This window comes from Gigantopelta aegis, chromosome 4 (genome assembly GCF_016097555.1).
Source record: "Gigantopelta aegis isolate Gae_Host chromosome 4, Gae_host_genome, whole genome shotgun sequence".
In the NCBI taxonomy this organism is placed as follows: domain Eukaryota; kingdom Metazoa; phylum Mollusca; class Gastropoda; order Neomphalida; family Peltospiridae; genus Gigantopelta; species Gigantopelta aegis.
In genome coordinates, this window is record NC_054702.1 from 98,015,202 (window position 1) to 98,027,440 (window position 12,239).

General features: G+C 39.0%; 1 protein-coding gene across 1 annotated transcript in view; it reads right to left on the reverse strand.

Annotated features, from left to right (window-relative positions):
• LOC121371531 overlaps positions 1–9,657 on the reverse strand; it is a 117,073-nt gene extending 107,416 nt beyond the window's left edge. Inside the window, exons 1-3 of the mRNA XM_041497492.1 lie at positions 9,336–9,657; positions 3,902–4,081; positions 1,722–1,823 (exon numbers count right to left, since the gene is read on the reverse strand). Of these exons, the coding sequence (XP_041353426.1) occupies positions 1,722–1,823; positions 3,902–4,030 (231 nt within the window). The 5' untranslated portion in view covers positions 4,031–4,081; positions 9,336–9,657. The remainder of the gene's footprint in view (positions 1–1,721; positions 1,824–3,901; positions 4,082–9,335) is intronic.
• Between the last annotated feature and the right edge of the window lie 2,582 nt (positions 9,658–12,239).

Here is a 12,239-nt window from a genome sequence, read left to right on the forward strand (position 1 = left end):
TTAAACTTAACATTTCAGTGGTTTGAGGTTAAATATTTTGAGTTCAGCATATTTGTACTTAATTTGGGTGTGATTATTTTGGGTACAACATTTATTGCCTCAACTTTGATGCAATCTAAAGCCCTGCTAGTGTAACATAAAAATCAACCTCCACTAAGGGGATTCAAACCACAGACTCTTAGTACAAGAGTCCAGCACTCTACCATCTGAGCTAATAGGAAAATTCCCACTAGCTACTGCCAGTAGAAGCACTTTATACCAACACTACTACACTAGTTTCCTAATTTTTGCTTTTTTAAACAATTCATATTCTTTGTAAAATCAAAACACATTACACAACAAACTGGCAGCACAGTGAAGCTACGTCCCGGAGCTGTGAGCCACGGGCAGTTGACTGTTATGGGTCTTGACTGGGTTATAATTGTATTCATGTGTTAAGAACTGTCAGTGTTAAGAATGCACCCAGTCCCTACATCGGTTTCAAATGTAACATAAAAATCAACCTCCACTGAGGGGATTCGAACCATGGACTATCAGTACAAGAGTCCAGCGCTCTATCAACTGAGCTAATAGAGAAATTCCCACTAGCTACTGCCAGTATGAGCACTTTATATCAACACTACTACACTAGTTTCCTAATTTTTGCTTTTTTAACCAATTCATATTCTTTTTAAAATAAAAACACATTACACAACAAACTGGCAGCACACTGGTATCATATACAAACAAGCTAACAAGCAATAAAGAGCTGTCAACATTAATACCTTATTTAAATCCTTTGAGAGTTGCATGAAAAAAAAAACATACACAAAATATATTAATATGTATCACTGACTGTACTTTAACAAAGAATGCAATATGATAAGTGGAACACTGACAACAAAACACAGTGAAATAATCATGTTAATTAAAAATAGATTAAGATGTAATGTAACACTTTTGGTCAACTGTACACTAACAGCAATATCTATTGGACCTGACATTAAAGTATTCTACTTTATTCATCCTGCAACCACTGTTTCTATTGGCCGATTATGATGACCAATTAAAGCAAAGTCATAAATGTATACCAGTAGATTATGATTTGTTAAGAAAATCATTTGACTTAGGTCATCAAAGAATGTAATTGAAATAAACCGAAATAACAGTTTTCCATCTTAATTTTTTACGGATTACAGGATTAAAATAATAGCTAATTAATGACATAGAATATCAGCATTATCAAGTTCTGGCCTAATGAGAAATTCTGCTTGTCTCACTGAATTTTCCATTCTTATTGTCACAGAATAAAGCTGATATCGTGCATCACTAACTAGTTAATTCTCCATTTAATAAAATCACAGACACAAACAGTAACAGTTTATTAAATTCGTGGGAGCAGCCATTTCTAATGCTAATGCCATCTGGTTAGAAGACATTTTGCTAATATTAAAAAAAAGGATTCACAGCCATTTTTTATGCTAATGTCTTCCATCCCACAAAGCGATCTTAGCACTAAGATCACCTTAGTGCATAAAGTAATTATGCACTTGAGATGATCTTAAGGCTAGGTTGCTTTGTGGAATGGGGCCTTGTGCAGAAGACATTTTGCTGTATTTAACTGCGGTAGTCACAGGTTTCTTCTCTTAACAATCTAGACCATGCGTCACAATAACCATCAGTATAGCCCATAATAAACACTGATGAAATGTATGCTGGTATTACATAATAATATAACTTACATATCTCCTGTCCTCTGAAGGTGTGCGTATACGTGATGACATGCCCCTCGCTCGGGCCAGTGGGGGCACCATTCGCTGATGGGGAGGTTGAATATTACCTTCCTGTTCAAGTAAACAGCATTTCAAAAGAAATTAATAATAATATTTAATTTTTTGGTAGAATAGTGTAATTTTAATATCTCAGAAACAAGCTTATTTTAATTCAAGTACAAGCTGATTATTTTAATTTGTCTAGTGAAAGTGTTCAGTTAAGACTGAGTCACTTTTAGAATCAGATGATGGAAATTGGTAAAAAGCGTAAAATGTTTATAATTACTCTTAACATACATGGTAGGAAAAAGTCTTATTGACATCATTTTAATTTCATTAACATTTGGCAGGATTTCATCCCGTACAAATGATTTCATGGTGTTATCGTAACATAACATTCATTCCACTGAATGCCATGATGGTGTTTAATACGATCCATCCATCCTACATTTACAGTTTAGTACAATCCATTCTGATCAGCAGTCTATTTTTCCTTCTGTTTCATACTGACCGATTAAAGCAAAGTCATAAACGCATACCATCAGATTATGACTTTTGACATCCCATGCATAAATACATTACAAAACTGCTATTGTACAATGTAGATGAAATAACAAAAATAATAGCTTTTCCCCTTATTTGTACTCTTCTTGAGATGGTCTTTGGGGAATGATAGGGAGCCAGAATAACAGCTCCCCGTAAATGGTGATGTCTGTCTTGCTCCTTTCACAATCTTATTTATATATAACACACTCAAATGCCACTACCACCAACAATGCGCCTGGGCAGGAAATTGTGCAGGGGGAGGGGGTCTAAAGTGTGGATCATGTAGTATTTTGTACTCCTGGAAAATACATTTAAAAAAGAAAAATATTTTGGAGCATGTGAGGGTTTCTACCTTCACCCCCCTTGCACATATGCCTGCTAAGTAACTAACTGTGATACTCAGTCATTTGCTTACTAGTCCTAGATAGATTCCCATCATGTAACCAATCAGCTTACCAGACCTAGATAGATTCCAGTCATGTAACTAATCAGCTTACCAGTCCTAGATAGATTCCCGTCATGTAACCAATCAGCTTACCAGTCCTAGATAGATTCCTGTTATGTAACTAATTAGCTTACAAGTCCTAGATAGATTCCTGTCATGTAACCAATCAGCTTACCAGTCCTTGTTAGATTCCCATCATGTAACCAATCAGTTTACCAGTCCTAGATAGATTCCCGTCATGTAACCAATCAGTTTACCAGTCCTAGATAGATTCCAGTCATGTAACCAATGAGTTTACCAGTCCTAGATAGATTCTCTTCATATAACTAATTAGCTTACCAGTCCTAGATAGATTCCCGTCATGCAACCAATTAGTTTACCAGTCCTAGATAGATTCCTGTCATGTAACCAATTAGTTTACCAGTCCTAGATAGATTCCCTTCATATAACTAATTAGCTTACAAGTCCAAGATAGATTCCTATCATGTAACCAATCAGCTTACCAGTCCTAGATAGATTCCCTTTATATAACCAATCAGCTTACCAGTCCTAGATAGATTCCCATTATGTAACCAATCAGCTTACCAGTCCTAGATAGATTCCCATTATGTAACCAATCAGCTTACCAGTCCTAGATAGATTCCTGTTGTGTAACCAATCAGCTTACCAGTCCTAGATAGATTCCTGTCATGTAACCAATCAGCTTACCAGTCCTAGATAGATTTCTGTCATGTAACCAATCAGCTTACCAGTCCTAGATATATTCTAGTCATGTAACCAATCAGCTTACCAGTCCTAGATAGATTCCCATCATGTAACCAATCAGCTTACCAGTCCTAGATAGATTTCAGTCATGTAACCAATCAGCTTACCAGTCCTAGATAGATTCCTGTCATGTAACCAATCAGCTTACCAGTCCTAGATAGATTTCCGTCATGTAACCAATCAGCATACCAGTCCTAGATAGATTTCAGTCATGTAACCAATCAGCTTACCAGTCCTAGATAGATTTCCGTCATGTAACCAATCAGCTTACCAGTCCTAGATAGATTTCAGTCATGTAACCAATCAGCTTACCAGTCCTAGATAGATTTCAGTCATGTAACCAATCAGCTTACCAGTCCTAGATAGATTCCAGCCATGTAACCAATCAGCTTACCAGTCCTAGATAGATTCCTGTCATGTTTTTCACCCGACTGCGTGTTGGCATGCTGGCTGTGATGAATGGCATGTTGTGCGTCATTGGCAGACAGCCTCCGCGGGGACCCGGGTGGATAGGCGTGAACATCTTACAGACAGGCAGACAGCAGCCCACTGCTGCTCATCAAATACATGTAGGCTAAAAACAAAAATACATAAATACATATATGCACGGGTCCAGGGGACTCGATGTTTGAAATTTGTGATGGCATTCAGCAATAAATTCTGCCAGAGCCTTATTATTGCCCAGGTCTAGGGTGACAAATATAAGGGGATAGCAAAATCTTCCAAACAATTTTTTTAATGAAATTCCACTTTTCCACTAAGTAGAATGTATTCTTTATGCCAGATCCAGACCTTGTCTTTTAAGGTGTGCGAGTGCAATCGCGCTCATACATAGCACTTAATTTCAATCTGGCGAGTGTGAAAAATAATGCGCATTACACTTAACAAATAGCACACATAAAATAATTTTATATATTGATTGCCACTATTCACCGTATGTAGCTGATAGAAAGACCTGTTTAATAATACAAAAAACCAAAACAGATGTGATGAGAACGGTAGCGTCCATGCAAGCTTTTAATATAGGACTGGTACTTATCTTTGCTATACAAATTGGAAAATTCTGATTTAATAGACATTTTTGAAGATGTATCATGGGTGAACCAGTTTCGGTGAGCATAAGCATTCGATTCTAAAGTATATTAATATTTATAAACAGACAGTTGTTATTCAAATACCTATCTTTTTATTAGTATTTCTACGCTTCACATGAGCACTAACCTGGCCGATAAGTAGCTAAGTTTATCGCATATGCATCAAAAACTGTAGCATGCAGCAGCAGTAAATATTGTCAACTATGTAACCTGTTTCGGTAAGTGATACGTTTAGTGGTATAGCTTACAGCAAAAACTTTCCAACACAAAAAATTTCAGTGTGTTATCAAAACATATATGTTGTTCAACAAACATGCACTTATAATAATTTATAAAAAAATATTTTAAATATTTTAAGGCAAATTACAAAATGGAGTCCTCGAGAACCAATGTTAACAGACAACATTTTAGGAACACGAATATAACAATTATGATGTCTTGCAATCATGTATGTTATACATTTAGCAAATGAATGGTTATAATGGTAAAATTGTTGGTTAAAAAATATAAGCTGCATTTTGAGTTTAAATAAATATATAAACAGATAACCAGAAAGATATTTATGTTAAAACATATAAGGACCATATATTTTTGGCAAGTATTTGTAAAGAGAGTTTTACCAGCAGACGCTGTGACAATCATGTGACTTCAATAACCAGATACCAGTACAGCTGAGAACAGACCAAAATTAAGTTCTTTCAAATCAGTCTTTGAAAATCATAGAAATAAGGTATTAAGAAATGTGCCGTTTTTATGAGTGGGTAATGTTCAATCTTGCTTTCTTTGCTCATTTTAACTATTTTTATGAAATGTTGCATAATTGTTGAATTAAAAATGTCATGTGAATGTCAATGCCTCAACCAACACTATCAATTGAACTAATTGTAGGCCTACGTTTAACGAGTTATTAAAAAAATATTTTTAATAATATGAGGGATTTAATTCAGTCGGCAGTGCACATCTGAGATGCTTGGGTCGTAGTTCTAATTGAACAACCACCTCATGTTAGTGGGGGTTTTCCATCCCAACTATCCTAATCATGTCCATTGTACATAATAATGAAATTCAAGACAGGTTGATTCCTCCACATGTTTAGCTGCAAGTTCATCAAACCGTGTTAACACTGAAAAGGTATCTACAATTGTGTGCATCAAATTATCTGAATAGTACATATTGTAATTAAAAAATAAAATTGTCTGCATCAGTGTATATCATAATTATATTTCTATAGCATTATAGAATTTTTAAAAATAAATTATAACTCCATTCCTGAAAGGGAAAATAAGTCAGACTACACTAATGAACCAAACAAAATAAAATTAGAAGAAAACATTATTGATTTATTGGTTTGTTTTTACATGCGTCTCTACATTTACATGTACCAATTACTTCATAAATTAATAATGCTTGGTTTTCACTCGCCTTAGCATTTTGATGGGTGCGATTTTTCACTCACCTAAGCATTTTGAGGTGTGCGATTTTTCACTCACCGTGGTTTTTCAAAAGCCCTAACCCCTTCCGTTCATGTTCATCCACATATACTTAACTTTTCCCCACATAGTAGTATAGGTTGCATAGTACCAAAGAAGAGAGTACCGTGTCAAAGTTCGACGTGCACCGTCAAATATTTACGGAGTAAAAGCAGCCGTGGGTGTGATTGGTAGTAATATGTAACATTGATTATTTGTGCAAATACTATTATCCATTGACAATAAATAAATACACTTTTATTTGTTATACAGTTGTTATGCAGTATATACCAGAGGTTGAAACTAATGCGGGGTACCCCCAAAAATGGAAGTGCAATTTTCAGCAAAAATGACGGTTGCTATTAAAAACATAAATTAAATCTCTTAAATGATACGTGACCCCCCATTTTCTTGCAGCTAGATTAGATGTGAGGTGCCACACTTTCTATTGCTGTACTTCCTGGGTGTGTTGAAACGCTGCTTATATCAGTTTTATTAGTAAACGTTAACATTATCAGCAATAGGAATTGAGTTGGTCTAATGGAACCTATAATCTACTCTTTATTCTATACAATCACCCACACCACTTACCAATCCCCATCATGAGCACACACAGCGGGGAGAGGGGGTGCACTTGACCATGGGCACACACAGCAGGGAGAGGGGCGCACTTGACCATGGGCACACACAGCGGGGAGAGGGGGTGCCCTTGACCATGGGCACATACAGCGGGGAGAGGGGGTTCCCTTGACCATGGGCACATACATTGGGGAGAGGGTGCACTCGACCATGGGCACACACAGCGGGGAGAGAGAGCGCACTTGACCATGGGCACATACAGAGGGGAGAGAGGGCGCACTCGACCATGGGCACACACAGCGGGGAGAGGGTGTACTGGACCATGGGCACATACAGTGGGGAGAGGGTGCACTCGACCATGGGCACACACAGCGGGGAGAGAGGGCGCACTCGACAATGGGCACATACAGCGGGGAGAGAGGGATCACTCGACCATAGGCACATACAGCGGGGAGAGGGTGCACTGGACCATGGGCACATACAGTGGGGAGAGGGTGCACTGGACCATGGGCACATACAGCGGGGAGAGAGGGTGCACTCGACCATGGGCACATACAGCGGGGAGAGGGGGTGCACTCAACCATGGGCACATACAGCGGGGAGAGAGAGGGCGCACTCGACCATGGGCACATACAGTGGGGAGAGAGAGGGTGCATTCGACTATGGGCATATACAGCATGGAGAGAGGGGGCACATATTGCGGAGAGAGGGGGCACACTTCACCATGGGCACATACAACGGGGAGAGAGAGGGCACATACAACGGGGAGAGAGAGGGCACACTCGACCATGGGCACATACAGCGGGGAGAGAGAGGGCGCACTCGACCATGGGCACATACAGCGGGGAAAGAGAGGGTGCACTCGACCATGGGAACACACAGCGGAGAGATGGGGCACACTTCACCATGGGCACATACAGCGGGGAGAGGGGGTTCCCTTGACCATGGGCACATACAGCAGGGAGAGGGGGCACACTCTACCATGGGCACATACAGCGGGGAGAGAGAGGGCGCACTCGACCATGGGCACACACAGCGGAGAGAGGGGGCACACTTCACCATGGGCACACACAGCGGAGAGAGGGGGCACACTTCACCATGGGCACACACAGCGGGGAGAGGGGGCACACTCTACCATGGGCACATACAGCGGGGAGAGAGAGGGCGCACTCGACCATGGGCACACACAGCGGAGAGAGGGGGCACACTTCACCATGGGCACACACAGCGGAGAGAGGGGGCACACTTCACCATGGGCACACACAGCGGGGAGAGGGGGCACACTCTACCATGGGCACATATAGCGGGGAGAAAGAGGGCGCACTCGACCATGGGCACACACAGCGGAGAGAGGGGGAACACTTCACCATGGGCACACACAGCGGGGAAAGAGAGGGTGCACTCGACCATGGACACACACAGCGGGGAGAGGGGGCACACTTCACCATGGGCACATACAGCGGGGAGAGGGGGCACACTCTACCATGGGCACACACAGCGGAGAGAGGGGGCACACTTGACCATGGGCACACACAGCGGGGAGAGAGGGCGCACTTGACCCTTCCTGGATTTAGACCTGATTTTGTTATGGTTATATTGTGTCCACACTCACATTTTTTAGTTTAAGTTAACCTTTTGACAAAATTAATTACTCTTTTCATAGAGCTATACCAACAAATTTCTTTCTGGCAGAAACACTGGTGTTGAACATATGGTTACGGACCGCACAGATGAGAGAGGAAACCTGCTTCTGCCACACAATGGGTTAATCTTTCCATTTAGCAGCAAGGAATTTTTTATATGTAATATCCCCCAGACAGGATAGTACATACCACAGCCTTTGTTAGACCAGTTGTGAAAAATTGGTTGTTACAAGAAGTAGCCCAATGAGCCCACTGACATGGACAGATCCTGGACCAACTACGCATCAGGCGAGTGCTTTACCAATGGGCTACTTCCTGTTACATGCTATCAAATGAGTCTAACCAGAGTTCAGCTACATTTTAATACAAAGTGGGAAAAGGGGGGGATCCTTGCTGCATTAGGAAAAATTTAGCGAGTTTCCTCTGATGACTAAGTGTCAAAATGACCATGTTTGATATCCAATAGCTGATGATTAATTAATCAATGTGTTCTTGTGGTGTCGTTAAACAAAACAAACTTCCACTTTCAATTTTTAGTATGGTGATATAAGCTGTGTATATTTAGGAAGACCATTTAATAAATTATGCATGTTAATGTACTTTGAAATACTGCCACCTCTACGACATTAGGCATGCAAATGTGTCATATTAATGATGACAGTACATACTATCATACATTGTTAACAGCTAACTTTGTTGTCGGTTAATGTGTTTTGTCTCCACTTTACAGTGATAAATTACCGGGGTAATACAGCTGTATTGGTCAAGGTAAAAACAGAACAAACCTGTAACAGATGGAATTATGTTAGTAATACACTGGCTAATAACAAGGGTTGGCAGTTTTAAGGTTAGTTTTGGGGGGATTAAGGATTGTTTGTTTGTTTGATTTGTTTATTTTCATTCATACAAAGAGGGGCTATAATACATACATGCATGATCATGTGTTTGGATTTATGCCAATTAATGAACAGTATTTTTTAACTCTAATCAACAAGCAAATAAAAAATACACAATTAAAGACATGAACATCATAATCTACTCACACTGAGTCACTTATATTCACCACGTACAAAAACAATTAAGAAGCTCATACGACATTGCCTCATTTCAAAGTTGTGTGTATTCTTTATGTCGTTCTTCAGCTGATAACGCAAGTAATAAAGAAATGCAAATAGCCTACGCCGATTGAGTCTGCACGGTATGTCCACTGTCACATTAGAATCCCGTTAAGAAATGATTGTCACTAAGTATGCTTGTCACCGTGAAATTGCGAGTTCGCAAAATCAGTAATGATTGGATAACTATATTCAATAGTTCGGTCATGCTTTCTTCCGCCTGTATTCCAAAGTTTAAATGTTAGGTGTTCACGAATATACCGAACACTTACACACTTCATATTACCCTGTCAAAGCGCGAGTCACGTGATATTACATGGCAACAGTACATGTCTCGCGCACCTGCGGTTCTTTGATCAATTTTCATTTCCGTGTACAGCATAATATCGGTATTAAAAGCTATTAGTTAGCTATCGTGATAACACTAGCTCTTTTACCAGCTGTATAATAAAATATTAATCGATCGAGACGTAAATATATATTGTTGTTTGTTGAATACTGTTACACGTTATTAAATTATGTTTGTATATAACAATATGACACTTTGCATTAATCACTCATAAAAAGGTATTTTTTGTACTGTACTAATCTGTTTACACAGAAGTAAATTTGAGTGTCGGTTTGCAAGTGTGAATATTCAACAGTTAGCCTAGCTGTGTATGTCGGATTAATGCCGTAGTGAGGGGAGAGGAAAGCAATTGTTCCTTGTACAATTAGATTTTGAAAGAAAACGAAACGTTTAAAAATATACACAAATTAACAAGGTATTTTAGAATAGTATAGCATCAGAATAAATCATATGTCATCTATTTCCTACAATGAATAAACGATATTTTTGATGTGGAAAATATCACCAATGCATGGGCGTATATAGGATTTTGAAAAGGGGGGTTCCAAAATAGATTGCAGAGATATTGGGCATATATTTCTATGTTGAGTAAATATAATAATGTCGGATATCAATGTCAGATATATTAAATTATTTAAAAAAAGCGATTTCTTAGGGGGGGGTTCGGTAGAACCCATCGAACCCCCCCCCCCCCTATGTACGCCCATGCAATGGAGGCGGGGGCTTATATACGTTACTTGACATTTTATCTTGCATGTGTAAGTATACGTGTGTGTGCAATATTTTTTGAATTGCTAACAGTGTCCCTACTCCCTCCTTATAATCAAAATAAGTGTCCTCTTCAAATTAACTTTCCAAACTCTGCCTTTTAATGAAACATAGTCCAGGGCCGGTTTTAATTGTTTTACTATCACTAAAAAGAAAATGAAAGGAACATATTTTACTGTTATTTGTTTTTTCTCGCAAAATGGGCCGCGATTTCGATCAAATAAGTGTTCATGACAAACAATGATTTTGATACGGATTACTACTCGTGTAAGATAAAAAATATATTATAAAATCAACAATCTGATTAAAATTAGCTGTATTGGTTAATTACTGTTGATTTTAATCGGATTGAAAAATGTGAATATGTTTCAGATAATATTTCACTTCTTACAGTATTTTTGTCAGGGGTGGGGGTGGGGCAGCTAAAAGAAGAAAGGAAGCGATGTCCGTGCATTAAGTGTTGGAATGCGGCGAATGCCACATGGTTACCTGTGCACACTAGTAGCATGCGTCATGCGGTGTCCTTAAGTCCCAACCTGCAACGTGGAATCCGACAACACTCGAATAATCTGTTACCTAACAACTGGAAATGACAAGCAGTAGCCATTTCTGTTGGCATTATTATTATTAAGCCTATTATTACACAATATTACTTGACTAATGCTATAACAATCGGCTTCCAACATAATTTAATCCGAGGAATGAAACAGCAAAAATAAAGAGTTTAAACATTTGTTTTGTTTACTGACACCACTAGTGCACATTGATTAAATTAATCATTGAATATCAGCTATTGGAATGGATGCATGTTTAATGACACGCCAGCATGAAAAATGCATTGGCTATTGGGTGTCAAACCAAGGTAAATTCTTTAATGAAGTGATAATTAACATCAATATAAAAATTCAAAAGTTACTTTAAAACACAATGTAAATGCCTGTTGGATGTCAAACAATTGGTAATTTTGACTTGTAGTCTTCAGAGGAAATTTGTTACGGCAGCAAGGGATCTTTTATATGCTTCTAATCAGAAAATGAGTCCATCAAGGAGGTTCGATCCTGCAAAAAGCACCCCAGGCAAACACTCAACCAACTGCAATAGATCCCACCCCTCGATATAAAGAGAAAAATATGTTCATCTGTAGAGAAAGGTCCTTAAATATTGAGTACTACCTGATCTAGGGTCTCCACGAATACTCGAGTACTCAGGCACGGGTCGAGTCTAGCAAGACTCGAGTCCATTCACAGGCCTCGAGTACCCATACAAGTGAGACAATGTCAGTGTAGAGCAATTATTTCAGCAGTAATCAGTGATACAAGTTAAACAATAATTATATGATTATTTGCTAGTTTCGCCTTTTAATCTGTCTGTCCGTCCATCTGTCACAATACTGAACGTACCAACCAGTTTCTAAATGCAATACGATGGCATGATTTGACATTCACATTCAGTGCTGGAATTAAGATGTATAATGCTCTTTTATATTATTCCTTTGTCTCATTATCATTATGTAAGTGTCGGGTACTTGACCCAGGTCGAATTTGACCCTCGAGTACTCGAGTCCAATATGTTGGACTCATGGAGGCCCTAACCTGATCAAGCTGGAACAATATATGAAGTGCTGGGGTGGAGCAGGAAGCACATGAATATATATTTTGGAATAGAAAAAGTAAATGTTATGGGCCCAATGAGGTAGCATATGCCACCACTACCCC